The sequence below is a fragment of the Exophiala oligosperma genome, assembly GCF_000835515.1.
Source record: "Exophiala oligosperma strain CBS 72588 unplaced genomic scaffold supercont1.12, whole genome shotgun sequence".
In the NCBI taxonomy this organism is placed as follows: domain Eukaryota; kingdom Fungi; phylum Ascomycota; class Eurotiomycetes; order Chaetothyriales; family Herpotrichiellaceae; genus Exophiala; species Exophiala oligosperma.
In genome coordinates, this window is record NW_015622829.1 from 362,430 (window position 1) to 382,004 (window position 19,575).

Sequence of the window (19,575 nt, forward strand, 5' to 3'; positions counted from 1 at the left end):
ATGGTCAGAAATAAAGCAAGTTCAGCTTGAACACTTTAAATTGAACTCTAGTCTTACTCTATCATTTTATTCACTTTTGTTGCCGACGTCAAACATTGCCTAGATTCCTGGTTTTCCACTCTTTAACCAAACCTCGATAATCAGCTGGCATGTGTGGTCCGAAGATATTGTTCCATCTTCCACGTTTTCTTGTGATATCCAATCCCAAGTCCTGTAACAAGACGTCCACATACGGTATACTGTCAAAGACGAGGTCTGGATATCTTCCAGCAGCACCGCCGCATTCCTTTGGTCGTCTCAACATTCCATAAATACCATGTAAGATTGAATCATATCTGACAGCATTTGCATCAATCTGCCTGGGTTGTAGATGTTTCAACTTTCCATCGAGAAAGGCAGAGATCCATAGAGCCTGAGCTTGAGCAACCACAACTGCATGAATTGAAGAATGCGCTCCAATGAAGGCGAGATTTTTGTTTTCGAGGGAATATCCATCAGGTGGCACCATGAACCGATAGTAATGATTTGATGTAGGGAGAGATTTCGTGATGGGCTGCTCTTTCAGATGGGGTGCATTGCTAGTTCTCTTCCGCAGTGTTCGAAGATATCTCAATTCGGTCTCGATCTCAGCTTCAGCTTTCTCGGCCTCCAACATTGTTTCTTTAATACCATGGTCCTGGACAGGTAAGTCGAAGTGTACCGTTGACTTGGTCTTCCATCCGGTGCAGCAGACGAAAGCGTCGGCGTGTAATGTTTCGCTGTTCGAGAGGTGCACATCCTCTGAGGATAACAAAACAACGTCAGCGATATGAACAGTAATTTTCCCCTCTCGAACAAGGTCGAACCAGTTTGTCTCATAATTGTGGATACTTAATGAATTTCCCATCCAGAATGGAGTAGTCCATGGTTCTAGTTTTCTCAGTTCTGGATGAGTGTTGTAGCCATTCAGACGCTTGATGTGCTTATCCAAGCGGTTCCAGAAGAAGCCGCATATCTTGTTGCCGATGGATGTACAGTGCAGGAATCTATACCACCAAGACATACAGCCCCTTCGGCCGAAAAGAGTCGGATCAAATGCCATGAAGAATCTCGTCGCAGACATCCTAGCCAGGGATAACTTGAAGGGCCCATAGTTGAATGACTTTGGCCACACATAGCTCGGACCACCGCCAGATGGCCGAATAACCATACGCACACGGGCACCGGAGCGTGCAGCATCATAACACACATCCCATGCCGACTTGTTGCCTCCAAGTACAACCACATCCTTGCAAGCTGTTAGATCTGCGGCACGCTCCTTCAGCTGCTTTGAATGTATCAAGAGGCCGTGGAAATCGTCTGTTCCTGGTATGATCGGGAGGTACGGTTCGGAGGTCAATCCAGTCGCAATGACCATCTTTTCAGCAATGAGAAACTCTTCGGCCATGCCAGATGAATCTGATCTCCGTAGCTTGACCATCCATCGACGATCGTCCTGCAGTTTTGCTTGCTCCACAGTTGTTCTCGGCTGGAATGCAGCATCGATTCCATAATGAGTCGCAACATCACACAGATAGTTGTGAACTACTCTACCGGGTATGTGGGTGCCTGGCGTCGCCCCATACTTTTCAGGGATCATTGGGAAGTCACTGAATTCATATGATCCTAGGACATTGTTTGTCTTGAGCCTAGGATACAGTCTTTCTTCGGCCCATGATCCTCCAATAGATTCAGCCTTATCGACGACAAGGATATCAGCCCCAGGGTTGAGCTCAAGATACGTCTTAGCCATACAAAGACCGTGGAGGCCTGTCGAAGAAGTCAGTCACGTTATCACCATGCTTGAATGATTCACTTACCCGCACCCACAATGAGCAACTCGATTTCTCTGGCCATGCTTGAGCGATAGTATCGATACTCCTCAAGAACCCAAGCACATGGTACAAGAGAGCGACATGTGAACGCTTATATCGTTGTCAGGCCATACTTATTCACTGGTGAGCATTCTTGGCACTTAGAACGGTCCCATTTGTTCGATCGAAGGCAGAAGTTGCAGAGTCTGGGGTCAACTTGAGGCATTGTCGCAGCAGCACAGGCATGTGTCACCTATGTTAAGATACAGGCTTTTGTCGGACATGACAATGCAACCCGATAATGGCCAAAGTAAGTCGACCCCGCGCACTCGGATACGTACCGGTTAGAAAAGGTAGGCTGTGGGATAGTGTACCTCGCATTGTTGATTACACAACTTCGGATAGCAACTGACCTAGGAATCGTTGTCTTGTCAAACGGATAACACTGTGATCATAATCCATTCGCGCTGTCTCGCTTCGGCAAGTCGAGACAGTTGTTTGCTGGTTGCCAAACCGGGAGCGGCAAGTGGCTGCCCGTATCATGAGCTCGGTCCGTCAATTGGTTGAGGCCAGCATTATCAGCATATTTTGACGACTGATGCAGAGCCTTATTCGTTGATCAGCTAGAAGGACACTAACACGAATGGAAGTCGAGGTCACCGTAGAGAGAAGTGAAAAGAATCGTCTTACCAGGTAGTTGAGGCACTCGGTAGACCTTCCTGATTGCAATGCGGAGGGATCCATCCATATCAGTTGAACTCCCTCGATATGCATAGCCGTACATTTCTTTGTACCCACGATCATCACAATGCCATGTCTTCATGCCCCGTCCAAAGGTCACAGAAGAGCTACGAAGGCGCATCGCAAAGGCATGCTTGTATTGCCAGGCTACAAAGCAGAAATGTGATGGCCTAACGCCATGTTCCTCGTGCTCCAAAAGAGGCCAGTCGACATCCTGTGCTTACTCTTCACATGTCCGATCTTATGGTGCGCATCGTCGGCGACGTTCAAAGCCAGCTGAAGATCCTGGCCAATGTTCGGTAGACTTGTCTACGACGTCTTCCCCTCATGACGGGATACCTAGTCATTTGCAGCGTCCCCATGAGGAGCCTGCCCAGTTTACATCCGTCGAGGTCCCTATCCCAAAGTTATCTCACAAGGTATACGATACGAATGGCAGAGTCGGTATGTCACAAATCCGCTCCCTATCATCGCAGGCCACTTCTCTGTTCAGTAATATGCTTACGCCGAATAGTATACCTCGGAGACTGTGCCGCTCTATCTTTCCTTCGACATATCCAGGAAATCGTGGAGGGCGAGGGAGGATCCTCGACCGATGTCTCGAGTGTCTTAGCAATGGAAGAGCTGTCACCCCATTCCGATGTAGACTTAATGACTCAGCATCTATGGAACACTGCGGATTTAGAGGAGCTTATGAATGTCTTCTTCGCCTCGGTATGAAACAGAAATACTCCCGTGTGAAAGGCTGCTAATACTTGAGACAGACCTGTGGCATATTGGATATTATTGAGCGACACAAAATTGAAGGTCTTCTGAGACAGTTGGTGATCGATCCTGAGAGCATGAGAAATGAGGGCAAGGCAGTGGTTTCCCTCGTGCTTGCCTATGCAGCTCAAGCACGTAGCAGTAGCGCCTTGGACTATCAACTTGCACAGCACTTTTATCATCATGGCCGTCAAATAGCACTCCTGGAACTCACTGATGAGCCGCGTCTTGAGACAGTACAGGCGTTCCTGTTATTGTGTCTGTATATGCTGGCCTGTTCTCAGAGAAATGGTGCCTATCTTCAACTTGGAATTGCAATCAGTGCTGCCAAATCTCTCGGCATACACCGTGACATGTTGGCTGCTGATAGTGGCAATGAGGACAGTTTTTTGAGGTAAGCGGTCATTCGAGGAGAGATTGCGGATGACAGTGACAATTCATGTTGCAGGCGTCGGATTTGGAGGACTCTCTGCTATCACGATGTACACTTCTGTGCCATGATGGGCCGGACCCCCTCTACGATCACCACCGACTCGGCACCATTCGACAGCTTGATATTGCCGTCCAGTTCCTTGGAAAAAGATTCGGGCCAGCAACTTGCGCTTCTAGAATCTGCACGAGCCTTTACATTCATGCAAAGAACAGTGACCGACATTTACACAAAGCGGTCAGTGTCTTTGGGATTGCTACAACAATTGGCCCAGGAGCTGCAACAGGCAAGCTCCAAGATACCATCGACGCTACGCATCATTACATCCTCGGACGTTCCAAGTCAATTACGCATTATTCGTAACGCAACGGTGGCCTGCAACTATTACTTCAGCATGATGGTTTTGTCTAGGCCCTTTCTCATCACTTGTATCCACATCAAGCTCAACCGGACCAAGAATGCTGCTATGGATAGCACAGCTACTCGTAACTTGCAAGATGACGACAACAAGATCCACAACGACATAATGCAAGGAGCAATGACTTCTGTGGACGCAGCAACATTTACCGTTCAGTTACTACACGAACTCTTGATGGCTGGTATGCTTTTCAATAATATGCCTCTTCCAATGTGAGTATGATCATGGTTATCTGGAGCATGCTGATATGTTTAGTGCATGGGTGTTTGTTTCGGCCTTGACAATATGTTCCGCATACTTTGGCAGAATTGGAAATCTTTGTGAGATGGAAAAGTCCATCCAGCAAGCCGACGAGATATTGGCCCATTTCTCCAAACATAGCAGACAAGGCAAGCGATATGGACTAATTCTGAAGCAGCTATCAAAAGCAGCAGCAGGACATCTGCAGTCTATGAAGCAGAGAGAGCGACAAGCCCGTAGTATCATGATGCCCGAGCTGTTCAGACTGAACCTGCCAGCCTCGAAAGGCGCGCCTTACACGAGTACGCGGACATTCGGCCAGAGCCACGAAAGGATGGCGTCTAATCTGGAAGAGCAACAAGCCCTGCGGAGCTCTTCTTTCCCCTCCAGCATTGAAGGCATGGCAACTAGGCAAGGTCCATCGCTAGATGACTCGCCGTCAGCACTCAACAACACCTCTTTACTAAACTTGGTCCAATCTTATACGGACTCTGACAATTTCTTTGCAACCGGCTACAATCCCGACAGCTATCCGAACAATCTCGACTTCAATCTTGATGAGGCAGCAGACATTTGGGATCTTAATTGGGGAGGATCTCTTCTCTAGATCGATCATCTTTCTTTGAGCAAATGAGATCTCTAGCATAGCAATGATACACACCTGCATTCCCGGCTCAAGGTGACATAATATCATGAGGGTACATCTCACCTATCACCTGGTAATAGGATTTCGGGTCGAATGACGTGAAGACTAATGCAGGACCTTGATCTGACCCCCCGGATAGATTCCTCCGCCCGGATACGTACTTGACCCCGACTTTCCATGTCCCCGTAACACAGCCATCACTGCAAACAAAGACGGCATTACCAACGGCAGATATCAAATCAACTCAAGAATCGAGAGACAAAGCCATCGTCACATTTGGAACATCTGGCTCAGAAAAAGACGCGACGCCTCTGCTGATAGAAATGCTCTGAGACAGCCGAAGCTCAGACTTCAGATATTCGTTCCCATTTTCAACATCCATCAAATCAGTCTTCGCAATGGAACCAACAAAAGTCGGGGTAGCACCCCTTCTCGATCTGTCAAAGTATCCTCAGGCACAAGCATTTGTCGCCAGATGTTGCGAGTTCTTTGATGAGGTGAAAGATTTGTAAGTCACCACTTCTTCTCAGCATACATTTTCTTCATCGATACTTTGTCACATTGCACGACTGACAATGAAATTAGAACGCCCGGCGCCCCCCTCGAGGCACGACTCAATCGTGACTATGGCCCCGGCAACCCTTACTACGAAGACTTTTGCAAATTCATCAGGGCCGGGTTGGGTGAAGGTTGGGCCGCGACCGCCGAACTCGACGGGCCCAAGTACCGTCGGTCGCGGATCGTCGCACCGTCGGCGGAGACGCACTTTATCTCCATCACCACGGTGTACATGGACTCACAAGAAGAATACCGGGGTCAGTACCACGCTCACCCTTACGGGGAGATCAATTGCGTGGTGCAGATTGACGAAAGCGCCGAGCTCAAGGGCATGCAAGGCTGGCAGGGCGCGGGATGGACGTGTCCGGGTCCAGGGACTCACCATTACCCAGAAGTCAGAGGGGGAGCGTTGGTGGCCTTGTTCTTTCTCCCCGCGGGACGCATCAGTTATGCCGCGAAGCCCGGGGATCCACAGCCTCATTGTTTGTGAGGCAGCACCTAAGAAGTGGAGGACATGTTTCTGTTCGGCCTTTTGGAATCACGGATAGGGAGTCGATCTATATGTACCATTCTAGAATGGCTCAATCAAATCATCATTTGGGAGTTTAGTGTGCAGTACATGAACATCACCTAAGCTTCACATTATTGTTCGTGCTGTACTGTCGGCCTCCGTGTGAAATAGTGGAAACACGGGCTTCGTAGCGAGTTTTGCCGTGCGAACATCGGAGTTGACCACTGTGAATACGGGATTGCTAAAGTGGTTACTTTTCATTATTCTGTACTCTTGTGTATTTGTACTAATACAACGATTAAATAAATCATTTTGTAGAGAGATCTCGTAAGAGATTGTTTTATTGATTGGAGCATATACAGATCTTCCTCTTTTTCTCGGTTCTTCTCTTCATTCTTTTCTACACTTCTCGAGAACCTCGGCATCGATTGACAAACACACACACACACACAGCCTCGCATCAGTCATTCACCATGACCACCACCAATTCTATACCGACTTATACCATCATACAGGCCGACGGTCTATATCCGGTACGCTTTGCTCTCCTTCTACTCTCTTTTCATTCGTCTCCCCCATGGCCTTTCATGGTCTTTCCATCGCCGACAAAAACCACTGACACACAATGGTACGTCCAGGACGACGTGGTCGAACAGGACATTTTCAACGAGACCCCCACGCACGATTACAATCTCAGATACGTCCAGACCGACCTGTGGCCTCCGGGGACGGTCGAGGCCAAACCATGGTCGGCCGTCGACAAGGCCCTACGAGACGAGGTGGATGGAATCATGGTCTTGAAGATGAGATTTACGGCCGAAGACCTTGCCTTGTTTCCAAAGTTGAAAGTGTAAGTTTTTCTAATACGAGTTGAAGAGCATCATTATACGCCAGCTGTTCAAAGTGCTACGAACCAGAAGCAAAGCATAAACTCATTGTTACTGACCTGTTACCTCTACCTACCTAGGATCGTGCGAATGGGCGTCGGTTATGACAGATTGGATAGAGTGGCATTGGCGGCTCGAGGGGTCACCGTATGCAATGTTCCAGGTAAGTTCTTGACTGTCACTCTCGTAAATCTTTCATCCTTTGTACTTTCTTCTCCGTACTTCTATGTTGCATTACATACATCGTGCCCCGACTTGTTTCTCAACCCCCCACGCTTCATCCTCCTATATTGCTTGAACCCCCACTTTCACTCGTTATCACACTTCCACCGACGGAGTTACACACGGGACGGTTCACTGCTCTCGCCGCTGCTCACACTAATTCATGTTCATATCGGCATTCATACTAAAAGGTATTTGTCTTCCCAGATTACGGTACGGCAGAGATCGCCGACCACGCAATCGCCCTGGCCCTGTCACTCCGGAGAGGCGTCTTGCTTCACCACGACCACCAACGGGGACCATCCCCATCCCCTTGGGCCTACATCGAGTCCCCTCTCGTCGAACGCATCCAGGGGGCCACCTTCGGCGTGCTGGGTCTGGGGAGGATCGGGACGGCGGCCGCCCTCCGGGCCAAAGCCTTCGGCTGGAAGGTCTTGTTCTATGACCCTTACAAGCCCAACGGCACCGACAAGTCCCTCGACATCGAGCGGACCAAGGACATCAGGGAACTCTTCCGCAGGTCGACCACGCTGAGCATCCACTGCCCCTGCACCCGCGAGACCCGGGGGATGATCGGCTACGACCTGCTCAGCCTCCTGCCCCGGGGCGCCGTCCTGGTCAACACCGCCCGGGGCGAGGTCATGGACCTGGACGCCGTGGAGCGGTGTCTGAAAGAAAACATCCTCTCCGGAGCGGGACTCGACGTTCTCCCCGAGGAACCCATCCCTGACCCGGCACACCCATTGATCCAGGCCTACCGGAACAAGGAGGGCTGGTTGACAGGACGTAAGTTGCCCTTTTCCCGCCTCGACTCGCCGAACAGCACTCTTTTCCCCCCGGTTTGAAGAGTCCCCTCCCCCCTCTCCAGTTTGTTGGTTAGCCCCAGAATTTCCAGAACCAGAACAAAAAGACAGCGAAACGGAAAACTCATGGCTGACACTCTGATTCATAATAACAACAGGAATGACGTTGACTTGCCACACCGCATTTTACAGCCCGGGTAGCTTCGTCGACATCCGGGTCAAATCGTGCCAGACCATGAGAGATGTCTTGATAGACAAGCTTGACAGCAATGTCATCACCCCAGATATGGATTAGAAAAAATAGGACTACTTGATCAGAAAATGACTACATATTCTCTCAGGACTTCACTCTGTATGTTGCCCATCTCGACAGACTAGATATCCAGAATCATCGAGCACAATGTTGATCCACGTACCAGCTTGCATGTACTTGTTCTTCGCTACTCGTGCAACCCCAGTCGACGAGATAGTTCTTCTCCGGGACACACTAACTCTCCACCGACCGCCGACCTAAAAGTTTTTGTGTCGCTCTGTACAGGCGGGATTTCGGTCGAGATCTCGCATTCAAAAGCTTGACAAGCTCGTCACCATCAGGGCCGGGAAAGGCCAAGTGAAGGAGGTTTCCGCACGATTCCCCAGCTGAAGTTTTGGACGCTGCTCCATGCTCGATGAAGGATCGTGCTGCCAATAATGCCTCTTGTTCAAATCCTGGTTGTGGATGTCCGGGCGTCTCTCGAAATCGTCTGGCCGCACCGTACATGCTTTGTTCCCACGCTAGGAACTTCTCCCACGAGGTACCGCAATGCCTGTCCTGTAGGTATTCTCTCGTATTCGAGTTGGCGCCTTGTTGGAGTAGAGCAACAATAATGCGACAACGAGAAGTTAGACCACTGCTTCCGTTAAGGTGTAATACAATGTAGAAAAGAAGACCTGAAAGATCTAGATTATATTCTTCGTGCTTAGAAATAAGGCCGAGTATGTGGCTCTCGTGCACTAGGGTCACTGAGTCGACCACAAATTTGTCAAACAATCCGTAAACCCCTGATGGGCGAGGGCGCGCATGATCTCTGAACATAGAAACCATCGACTGGAAAATTGTACTCTGTAATTGTCCAGATTTGTCCTCCCAGTCTTTGAGGAGAAAAATCAGAGAACGAGAAAAGCTCCCGTTTAAAGAATCGTCCCATACATCAACAGACGTCGTGTCCTTTTGCCGAAAGGGCATAAGAAAAGTCATCTTGAGCTGAGTTAATGTAGCCTGACACAGATACTGGACTACATCAAGGTTTGGGTGCAAGTAACTGGAGAGCAGCTTCTGTGCTGGTTGAGATAAAAGGAAGTCACTGACACTTCGGTGCAAATAATCCACGGTGTACTCTGCTGGCGTGTCATGGAAGTTTGCCCGACTCGTTCGTTGAATCTCAAGTAAGCCTCCGCAGCGACCCTCCAGCCGCCTGGTGAGCATAAGGTGTCGACTTCTGAGGACTTCTTTCGCTAGAGGTTCCACGGGAGTCGTTCCCAGGAAGTCAGGTCCCCCTTCTTCCACAAACCAAAATGTCAAAAGGGAAAGCGGTCCGACGACGCTTTGGGCGACCATTTGGAAATAAGCTGCCGCATAATGACGCTGATGGATAGGTATGCGTTGGAGAATACTATAGAAGACTTCATCCAGATCAGGCGGAAGCTCTCGTAAGCGGGCAACAAGGGCCGCCATGGAATCGCCTTCGACTAATCCTAGTTTGAGTGATCGAACGACTAGGTATACCCAAAGAAAGACCCCTTTGGCTTTATCGACTATCTCTTCGATCAAATTACTGCATGTGGTTGGGTAAGCGGCCTTCAAAGTACCGAATTCTTTGATTTCCTCAAGTCGATCAATCGTATACGTTTCGATGTCATTTCGCGTTAAGAGCTCCATCCGTAGTTTGGGGAAATCTTCAAACCCACTTTTGAAAGCTGGATACGGCCGACTCGAAACGCAGAGCTTGACGCCTTTGCAAGAGGAGACCTTGACCAAGAAATCTACAAGGTCTGAATGGCAACGGTGATCCCCTTCAAATTCATCGAGACCATCGACAAATATACAGAATCGATAGTCTCTGCTTCCGTTTCCGAGAAGTTCAAGCAGCGTGTTCTCTAGTTCTGTATTGGTCCAAGGCTGTTGATGAGATCCCAATATGGCTGCACGCCAGCGAGATGGGGTTGAAATTGGCACCAAGCACGGAGCCTGTCGCAGTAGGTTGTGAATTAGCGATCGGAGGAGACCATTCCGCGACTTCTGAGTCTCCGTGCCTGCTAGCCAGAAAAAGCAACTTGCTGTTAGTAAAGGTAGATTTTGTGACCATACCTGTGCTGCGAGCGTAGTCTCTTGAGACTCATAAATGAATCGCATAAGTCTGACATTGTCAGTCACGAGCAATTCTGACTTGGACTTTGTAATCATACGTTGACTTTCCACTTCCAATCTTCCCCGATACCCAGTAGAGGCCTGATGATTCAAGCGGATCTTCGAGCCATGTTCTAAAGTTGTCCTCCGTATCCACGCCCTCGTCCGGCTTGTTGAAGACCCATCGACAAGTATTTTGATGAGCCGGATGAACCTGTAGCCTTCGTTCCTCAATCTGTTGAAAGTAGAGGCTGTTGAGAATGAGATTTCTTGCGTGCTCCTCATCATCAATTCGGATGCGAGAAGTAATGTCGGCGGAGACAGCAGATAGTGCGTTCTGCTTCTTCGTTGATGATGTTTGTAACTTCTTTCGAGCCGCATCATTTCGATCCCATGCAGTATGCTTCTGAAGAGAAGTTTTCAATCCGGCATTGGCGTCGCGAATTGCTTGGAGTATGCTCAATTCAACCCGTTGGCTTTCTGCCAACAAGCTAGCAACATCTCTTTTCTTGTTTCCGCTATGCAAATCAGTAACATGCTCCCCCCCCTCAAATGCAGAGCAGTTCATTACCTTATGACCACTACTATGTGAAGAATAAGCTGCGATCGCTGCTGGTCCAATCTGCGCTGCATCGTCTCTATCCCGTCCTTGTGCCAGACAATTTTGAACGCCTGTCGAAAGGATTTGTACGAGGACTGGCCAGGACGACCCGAGAGTCCTTCAAGCACCTGACGGAATTCTGCAGCAAGATTCTTGCATTCCTCAGAGACTTTCATCAAAGCTAAATCGGCTTGTGTTGTTTTCGTCGTATTCTCAAAAGAGATGCCACGCTGTTGTATCTGGCCATTGAGTTCATCGAGGCGGCGAGTTACTGCGACCAACTCTTCGTGTTCGATCAAAGTGCCTCGAGTACTTTGGGCAATCTCGCGTTGTTTCGACAATAACCTGCCTGCAAAGTCCAGGAATTGGATGATAGCGGCGGCAGTTCCCAGCGCGCTCACTGGATCAAGCACCATGCTGTCGAAATCAGTTGATGTGTATGAAAGGGTGAGATATTTCCTATGTCAGTTCATGTTGGAAGTGTTGCCTACAGGTAGGCTGAAAACTGATCAACTCAGCCGCGGGGATGGCCAGGTCTGTCTCGTACCAAGCGAACCAAGGATATTGAAGCAGCCAGTGGTGCTAGGGTCTCACGAGTCAATCGATTCGTATTTACGTTAGCTTCTCGCAAGACTAGGAGATCAGCTGTCAACTGCGCCTGCTTCGCAAAACAGGAGACTATTTCGTCCTCATAACACAAACAACAAACAACTCATCGTCGGATGGCACAATATCATCAAATCTTACGTTAGCAATAGCCTTGCGGCCTTTTCAACTCGTAACCATACTTTCACATCTGCCAAAGCCACGATTGAGTAGACGGTCTGCCCAACCAAGGCTGTATTTCCACATAGTCGACTCCTAGCAATGCAAATATTTTCAACCCCAACGCCTCGCTGCAAATCAAACCATGGCCTTAGAAGACCCACCGGTAGCTGGCATACCGACCAGCTGTCTCACTCTTCCGGATGATCTTGACCACGTTCCCTCTTTTCAAGCCTAGATACCTGGCCACAGGATCGCTATATTGAATCCGCGGCAGCTGAGTCTCTTTCAACCGGTATCGGTCCAACAGAACCTTCTTCTCTTCCGCGCTAAGCAAGACATGCTTGGGGACCAGTTCGTGTCTCGTGATATTGACAAGCAGATCCTGCTCTTGAAACCACTCTGCCGTAATCCCACGTTCTGTCAAAGGCTCGAAGGCTCGAAGGGCAGCACCAGTGACGGGTCCGATGGTAATGAAAATGCCAGTAGTAAATTTATGTTGATCAAGATGCTGAGCAAATGCGCGCAGGTGCTTAATACCGATTGTGGTCTCTGGACTGAACTCGACCCAGATTGTGCCTGCCGTGGTTGAAGGGTTTGGGTTTTTGGCAGTCGCTCTGGGGGTATCGCGCTTGATCATCTCTTCCGTAGGAGTAGCCTGTAATCTCATCATTCTCCGGCTATGGCAAACAAAGTCAGCAGGATAATAATGTGGCACTGTCAAAGAACTCACTCTGCGGTTCCGGTTTGTCTGTCACAGTAATCCCGCTGGAATTTGTCTCGAGAGATGGTCAGCTCTTCTTGGGAGATGGCATATCCCTGTTTCAGTGTGTCAGTAATCAGAGGAAGGTCCAAATCATTTGTCCACTACATACGCGGTCGACAAGCATCTCTAATACTGTCTTCCATGTTCGCCATAATCGAGTGATTTCTTTCTCGGCATCTACCGACAGCTTTGGTCGGTCTTCGTAATCCATGCTTGATATGAGACTGAGGCGAGGACGTATTACGCGGAATGAAGAGAAAGGACTTATGGCCTGACTGTCTTTGTTCTCACGGCGCAGGCACTTCACCAGCATTCAGAAAAAGTGACGAGGCTTGGCGGGAATAGAAAAAGTACGCGCTAACAGATATTCGGGGTTTCGCTAACGATTCACCCGATCAACGCCGCTTTTCCTATCCCTCAAGTTATTCTTTTGACCGAGACACGACCAAACATGGCCAGAATAAAGGCAGCGTCATACTCAACCGAAAGAAGAACCCAAACCTTGGCGCGACTTTTCCTGGGAATTTTCTCCACACCGAAACGGATGAATCGACTGACTGAGCGACAACTCGCAAAGGTCCCTCACCGGCTCAACCTGTATTTGGGTCTCAACTGAGGTATCTGTCGCTCTCCTAAGTACCTTTCTTCGTATCGTATCAGTCAAATCCTTTTTCTAAGCCACGCGATCTTAGTATGGATTAGTCATTGTTATATCGCCTACTCCGCTCTCGATTCTTGTCCAGCTGTCGTTCACTTCTCACAAACATGGCTGATTCTGAAACCACCCCTCCCGCCACTAACGGCGCACAAAAGGCTCGTCCAGAAAAGCCCGACGAGGCCAAGTTCAAGGCTGATGTAGCAAAAGCCGAGAAGGAGCACGAAGCGGCTCAAGCCAGATTTGTATGTGTCCGATCTACTCTTTTCATCGAATTCCACTCTAATAATTCATCAGCAAGCTGCCAAGAGCAAGTTCGACACTGCTCGGCCTGGAAAGTCTTCTCCTGCGAACGATCGATTTCGAGAACTTGTCGAGGAACAAAAGGTCATTCGCCAGAAGCAGCAGGAGCATAAGGTAGGCAAGGCTGGGCTTCAAGAGAAATACAACAAGAATGAGTCCGAGATCAAGAAATGGATCGCCGAGCAGAAGGATGTCCGCTCTCGAGCTGGCTTCAAGAGCGCCGATGAGATCGATGCAAAGGTTGCCAGTCTCACTAAACAAGTTGACTCGGGCAACATGAAGTTGGTGGACGAAAAGAAGGCTCTCGCCGAGATCTCCTCCCTCAAGCGACAGAAGAAGACCTTCTCCGGTCTGGATGACTTGCAGAAGAAGATTGACGAGAAGAAGGCCGAGAATGCCGAGCTCCGAAAATCGTTCGACAACCAGGAAACTCGGGAGCTGTCGCAGAAGTATGAGAACAACCAAAAGGAACTTGACGACATCAAGGCTACTCGAGAAGATGCCAACAAGAACATTGACAACCTTAGGGCAGAGAAGGACCAACGCTACCAGGAGCAAACAGTTACCTGGGAAGCGATCAAATCGGTCAAGGACGCCTACCATGCTCAACGCAAGGCCTACAAGGAGTACGAAGATCAACTCTACCAACAGCGACGTGAACGCCAGAAGGCTGAACGTGAGGCCTACGAGAAGGAAAAGCGCCGTCGTGTTGCCGAGCAGAAACTGGAGGAGGCTAGTGAACCCGCCTTCTTGGACGAAATCCGTACCGCGGAAGGACTTATCCGCCATTTCGATCACTCATACGCTGCCGAGGGTGGCGAGAAAGGACCAGGTCAATTTGCAGCCACTGCTCAACGCACTGTCGACGAGTCTGGTTTCAAGGGTATGAAAGTGATGAAGAAGGACGACGAAGACTTCTTTGTTGGCGGTGGAGGTAAAAAGAAGGGCAAGGGTAAGAAGGGCGGTGCGACATCATCTACCGAGGGACCTTTGAACTTGAACGTTGGCATCTTTGAGGAGCTTGCCAAGGTCGGCGTTGACCCACCAAGCAGCCAAGCAGACGTTCCTGGAGTTGTCGACAAATTGAAGGCAAAAGTGGCTACTTGGAAGGAGGGTCAAAAGGCCCAGACGGAAAAGAACATTGAGAAAGCCCGCAAGGAAATCGAGAAACTTGAAGTGGACGGCACTGAAGCCCCAGCTGCTGCCGCATGAATTCTATATAGCACGGGAACAGAAAAAACCTGAGAGCCTTCTACTAGCTACATCCTAAAGAATCCCGATGTTCACAGCATTGGACACCGGAGATATCATTCATAATGGAAGATTGAAACCGTACTTTGATTGCTCATCAAGATGCCGACTCCAATTTGGAGAATTATGCTCCGTACTACGTATTGTACCTATCTGACCCGAGTCATAGCGTGTTATTTACCTGCCGTCCTGATTCGGATTGTTTATCTCCATTATCTCCGTCCATCTCGACGTCATTTAGCAAGACTTCAACATCTTACGACTCCGTCTGAGTTCGAGCGGAGAATTGCCGATGAATTGTGATTCTTTCAATCCCTTCTATCCCCGAGGTACCTCTGTTGATTCTTCGTCTATTGTATTTCATCAGCCTCTCCTTCGCTCAAGGCATCGTGTGCACGGATCGATACGTAAGCCAACGTTTCCTGGTGCTGCAACGCATACCTGTCTCCTTTAACAGAACACGATGGCATCCGTATTCCGACCCGGCTCTCTCGCTTTGATCACAGGCTCTGCCTCGGGGGTGGGGTTCGCATTCGCCCAACACTGTCGTCGACAGGGCATGCACCTCGCGTTGATCGACAACAACGGCAGTGCCTTGCAGAAGGCATCCCAGGTTCTTCAAACGACCAGCAGCACATCCAAAGGCTCCGAAACACTCCAAACGCTCACTTACGAAATGGACGTCTCTGACTCATCGGCCTGGTCCAAGGTGAAATCTGACCTGTCTCAGAAATTCACGGCCATCGACCTCCTCATGCTCAACGCCGGCATGTCCATCCGCACGACCCAACCTTGGTCGGACGCCGACTACTTCCACAAGACGTTTGGGGTCAACTTCTTCGGCATCGTCCACGGCCTGACCACGTTCCTCCCCATGGTCCAAAAGGCTTCGGGCCCGTCGGCCGTCGTCCTCACGGGTTCCAAGCAGGGCATCACCAACCCTCCCTCGAACCCGGCCTACAACGCGACCAAGTCGGCCGTCAAGACCGTCGCGGAGCAACTCGCCTACGACCTGCGGACGGAGTCGTCGTCGATCTACAACCCCCGAGTGTCGGTCCACCTGCTCGTGCCCGGGTGGACGTTTACCGGACTCAGCGGGAACCAAGGTCCTGTGCCGGATGAAGAGGCGCTGAGTAAGAAGCCCCGCGGCGCGTGGTTGGCGAGTCAGGTGTGCGAGTACGGGGTCAAGAAGATGGCCGAGGGGAAGTTCTACATCATCTGCCCGGACACGGACGTCGACGAGGCCCTCGACCAGGCCAGGATGACGTGGGGTGCCGGTGACGTGGTCGAGGGACGAAGTCCGCTCAGTAGGTGGGACGACAAGTACAAGAACGAGGCGGCGGACTGGATTGCCAAGGAAGCCAGTAGGAGGAGAGGGCAGTAGGGAGCAGAAAGTCACAATAGTCGGAAACAACATATTTGTGACCGGAGACTGTCCCTCTCAAACACCACACTGCAAACGTTTGGTCAAGAAACTGCAGTCTACTCCATAGACAAGTAAGCATCTCCTTTCCGAATGTGCTTGACCGGCATCATTCCGTCAACCTCAGAAAAACCAAGGCTCTATCGTATAGGCTTTTCCAGCCTTGACAGAAATATCATGAGAGCTCTTTAGCCCTCCTTCACAACGCTCTGCTCAACCTCCCTCCTACGCCTCAGTTACGTGTAAAGCGCCGTCCTCCGGCTTATCTTTAGCTTCTTCCGTCGCTGGGCGTGACGAGCATGGAAGAATCGCTAGCTCACGTCTTTCGTCATCGTCACTCTTAAGCCGGGGATTCTCACGGTGACGGCGTCAACGATTGAGTCGACCTGGAAAATGAATTCATCGAGAGCTTGCCCACCATAAGTCAACTGGTCGACGTTGTCCCACGCTTCGGTAGCTTGTCCAAAGAGCTGGGGGACACCACCCATTTGAGCGACTGTGAGACCGGACTTTGGACTGTGATCCGTCAAGAACACCGCTCGTAGCCTCAGCTCCCTGCCATCCTCTGAGAGAATGGCCGGGTAAAGCCGTACAGATAGGAGACTCCCGCTGCCGGTAGAACGTGAGTAGTCGTCCGCCACCTGCAGAAAATCAACCCCGTTGCTGAACCATCTTCGAACCTCGAGGCCTGGCCCTTCTGATGGAACGACCAGTTGAAGGCTGTCAGACTCGACGCTGGTGGTGGCGGCGCTGCGCCTGTGATACCACCCCACAAGTCGCTGCATTCGCGCTTGCCGGTCAGCGATGACTTGCAGAGTCCTTGTCGTTACAATATCGGCCAAACGAGGCGGCAGCTGAAGATCTCCGGACGAAGCGACCAATTCCGAGATGACGATGCCATAATCCGGGACCAAGATCAACCAGGAATTGTAAGTTCCAATGCTGCCGGATTTACAGTAGAGATCTACAACCCGGCCCGATATGTTGGTGCGGTAGATCTCCCAAGGCATGCCGATGGAAAGAAACAGGGACGATGTGTGCGCCGAAGGTTTCAGCCAGCGCCTCGTGTCCAGGCGTGAGAGCCGACGGCTGCTCAGGATCGCTTCCCCGAGGGAGCACAGGTCCTTGACTGTCGAGTAGAGGCCACCAGAGCTGTCTTACCGTCAGGACAAGCACTCAAAGTCTGGTTGGGCAAAAAAAAGGAGAAACCTTCCAAACACTTACGGTGTCTCATCGCCAATGTCGTCTGACCAGCCAGAGTCGGTTGCATTTGTCAAAATGGCGCCGAGAATATCCTGTGGCTTACTTGCATATGTGTAGTTCAAGCCCAGCGGTTCCAGTACCAGACTGCGCAGCGAGGCAGAATAGTTCTTGTTGGTGATTTTCTCCACGACATATCCTAGAAGTCGGAAGGCATTATTTGAGTATGCCGGGGTTTGGAAAGCCTCAAAGACTGCGTCACGCTTTTGTATTGCCGCGAGGAAGTCTGTTTCATACCCATTAGTATAACTTTGCTACCCGACAATCTGTCGAAGTGGAATCAGAATCTAACCTGAGCGAGAGCAAGTTGGTGCACTGTTCTCGTCGGTGCAGCCTGGGAAGACGGAGTGCGTAAGGTTAGGAAGGCCAGGCGTATGCGGGAGATTTGCCAGATCCCCTAGATTGTCTACGGCAATATCAGCACCCAAGGGGGAAAAAATGAGATATCCTGGAAAGAAGGCTTACAATCCCTTGCGATGCCGGCCATGTGTGAACCCAAAGCACCAATAGTGATCTCCGACCAGTTGGCGGTAAGTCGTTCGAAACTGTTGGTAGTGTTGAGGATTGGTGCTGCCTCCGTGGGAGCTACCAATTCGGGTATAAAGTCTCCAATCCATCGCGAAAAGATGTCATAGCTTTCAGAGATCAAGAGTGTGTATATGGTGAAAAGTTTAGAGACACTGCCGATGCGGAAAACTGTACCTTCGTCGACATTCTTGTTTTGATCCGTCGAATAATAGAAGGAGAATAATGGCTCGTCGGCGTAGATCGACGTGACTCGAGCGGCGATCATCAGCGACGTGTTTGTGATGTTCTCGCAGTATGTAGAGAGCTCGCGGGTGATGTCGTCGCCGCCAAATGGTGAGAAGACATTTGTACTGGAGTGGATATCGAAGACTGGCCCGAGAAAAGTGTCAAAGCCTTGGGTTGCGCTACTGAGGCCCGTAAAAACAAGCGGTGCTACCAGCTTGACGAAATGCATTCTTGATAAAGGGTCTCAACAACTAAGTGGTAGGCAGTTGCTACACTGATTCAACTGGCCGCCAGAACACAAATACGATTGAAAGGTGAGATATAGCTTGCAGAGTGCCAGGGGGGTTGGGAGACTTATGACTCCCGTTCAAGTTTGATCGAGAATGTAGCTTCTACGAGATGTCATGCGAAACTAACTTCCAAAGGTAGAGGAGCGATGTGCTCGAGGCTCTTCGTCTCATTCGCCGTGTCGTCTACTTCATACCAGATTGGAATTATGGAGCCCGTACCATCAATATCCACCCTTGGTTTCGCCAAAATTGGCAAAAGAACTAAGATCCAGGCAGCAAGAATGCAGAAGTGATCAATTTAGATCCCAGCGGACATTCAATCTTTTCAACCTCCAGCATCACCAACTGACCTGGAAGAATCGATCATCCCAAGCGTCTTTTGTGTCCTGAGACCGAAGCGAACAGCATACCTCTGAGTAATGCTTGCGTGGTTCTATATCGGTACCCACTGAGTGCACTCTTTTAAACTCGGGAACTCGGTGGTGTTTTAGAAAAGTTTCGTCGAGACCACTCTCTTCGAGCTCTTTGACTGTAAGTGCTATTTTGGCCATGGCAGCACCGTTCCATACACCTTCTGTACCTTTAGCTTCAGACAGTAGTTCTATCGCTTCAGCCCGGATTGATCGCTCTCGGCATCGTGTGGCGGTGAAAAAGAGTGGTTGTATTATCCCAAGTCCCAGAGAAAACAGCGGGCCGTCCGCGTTTGCTAGGTGGCCGCGTAACACTGACCTAGACATAGTGACAATGGATCTGAAAGGGTCGTCGTATTCGTCGTAGCAGAGTTGATTTGGACAAAGGGCAGTTTGTAAGAGAATCTCAGCCGTTCTATGATGAATTAGGAGCAATCTCGACTTAATTTGACATTCCATATTTCGGTAGCCAACGCTATCGAGCAATGAATAAAACAATTGCTTCCACCGGTGGGACTCGTCTTTCAGCAGCCGCGTCTGAACTGTTACGAATGAAGGTCTCTCTTCTGGGTCTAAATAGCAGAACCCCTGGGTGGTGGGTGCTCTTAAAAATGCCCAGAGTTTGCTCAGGTGTGAATAAAGGTGACGTTGGGCGGTTT

The 19,575-nt window shown here is 50.0% G+C and overlaps 9 protein-coding genes across 9 annotated transcripts; 5 read left to right on the top strand and 4 right to left on the bottom strand.

Annotated features, from left to right (window-relative positions):
* Positions 1–81: 81 nt before the first annotated feature.
* Positions 82–2,467, bottom strand: PV06_10282 (uncharacterized protein). Its single transcript, XM_016411817.1, has 2 exons — positions 1,839–2,467; positions 82–1,788 (listed from the first exon to the last, which is right to left on the bottom strand). Exons 1-2 carry the CDS (start codon positions 1,873–1,875, stop codon positions 89–91), a joined length of 1,737 nt encoding a protein of 578 aa, XP_016257858.1. The 5' UTR covers positions 1,876–2,467; the 3' UTR covers positions 82–88.
* A 337-nt stretch (positions 2,468–2,804) lies between these two features.
* On the top strand, positions 2,805–5,134 carry PV06_10283 (uncharacterized protein; the record flags this gene model as incomplete). The annotated part of the gene is made up of 6 exons (XM_016411818.1): positions 2,805–2,872; positions 2,917–3,017; positions 3,088–3,287; positions 3,338–3,732; positions 3,787–4,398; positions 4,442–5,134. 6 exons carry the CDS (start codon positions 2,805–2,807, stop codon positions 5,031–5,033), a joined length of 1,968 nt encoding a protein of 655 aa, XP_016257859.1. The 3' UTR covers positions 5,034–5,134.
* A 336-nt stretch (positions 5,135–5,470) lies between these two features.
* On the top strand, positions 5,471–6,120 carry PV06_10284 (uncharacterized protein; the record flags this gene model as incomplete). Its single annotated transcript, XM_016411819.1, has 2 exons — positions 5,471–5,580; positions 5,658–6,120. 2 exons carry the CDS (start codon positions 5,471–5,473, stop codon positions 6,118–6,120), a joined length of 573 nt encoding a protein of 190 aa, XP_016257860.1.
* A 494-nt stretch (positions 6,121–6,614) lies between these two features.
* On the top strand, positions 6,615–8,348 carry PV06_10285 (uncharacterized protein; the record flags this gene model as incomplete). Its single annotated transcript, XM_016411820.1, has 5 exons — positions 6,615–6,674; positions 6,780–6,991; positions 7,109–7,191; positions 7,458–8,036; positions 8,212–8,348. 5 exons carry the CDS (start codon positions 6,615–6,617, stop codon positions 8,346–8,348), a joined length of 1,071 nt encoding a protein of 356 aa, XP_016257861.1.
* Positions 8,349–8,540: 192 nt separating this feature from the next.
* Positions 8,541–11,456, bottom strand: PV06_10286 (uncharacterized protein; the record flags this gene model as incomplete). Its single annotated transcript, XM_016411821.1, has 3 exons — positions 8,541–10,449; positions 10,499–10,957; positions 11,011–11,456. The coding sequence occupies 3 exons, from the start codon at positions 11,454–11,456 to the stop codon at positions 8,541–8,543; spliced, it is 2,814 nt and encodes a 937-aa protein (XP_016257862.1).
* Positions 11,457–11,956: 500 nt separating this feature from the next.
* Positions 11,957–12,782, bottom strand: PV06_10287 (uncharacterized protein; the record flags this gene model as incomplete). The annotated part of the gene is made up of 3 exons (XM_016411822.1): positions 11,957–12,485; positions 12,539–12,624; positions 12,681–12,782. 3 exons carry the CDS (start codon positions 12,780–12,782, stop codon positions 11,957–11,959), a joined length of 717 nt encoding a protein of 238 aa, XP_016257863.1.
* A 334-nt stretch (positions 12,783–13,116) lies between these two features.
* PV06_10288 (uncharacterized protein) lies at positions 13,117–14,862 on the top strand. Its single transcript, XM_016411823.1, has 2 exons — positions 13,117–13,471; positions 13,524–14,862. Exons 1-2 carry the CDS (start codon positions 13,337–13,339, stop codon positions 14,739–14,741), a joined length of 1,353 nt encoding a protein of 450 aa, XP_016257864.1. The 5' UTR covers positions 13,117–13,336; the 3' UTR covers positions 14,742–14,862.
* A 217-nt stretch (positions 14,863–15,079) lies between these two features.
* Positions 15,080–16,892, top strand: PV06_10289 (uncharacterized protein). Its single transcript, XM_016411824.1, has one exon. The coding sequence runs from the start codon at positions 15,244–15,246 to the stop codon at positions 16,162–16,164; it is 921 nt and encodes a 306-aa protein (XP_016257865.1). The 5' UTR covers positions 15,080–15,243; the 3' UTR covers positions 16,165–16,892.
* Positions 16,515–18,445, bottom strand: PV06_10290 (uncharacterized protein; the record flags this gene model as incomplete). Its single annotated transcript, XM_016411825.1, has 4 exons — positions 16,515–17,355; positions 17,428–17,689; positions 17,756–17,869; positions 17,929–18,445. 4 exons carry the CDS (start codon positions 18,443–18,445, stop codon positions 16,515–16,517), a joined length of 1,734 nt encoding a protein of 577 aa, XP_016257866.1.
* Between the last annotated feature and the right edge of the window lie 1,130 nt (positions 18,446–19,575).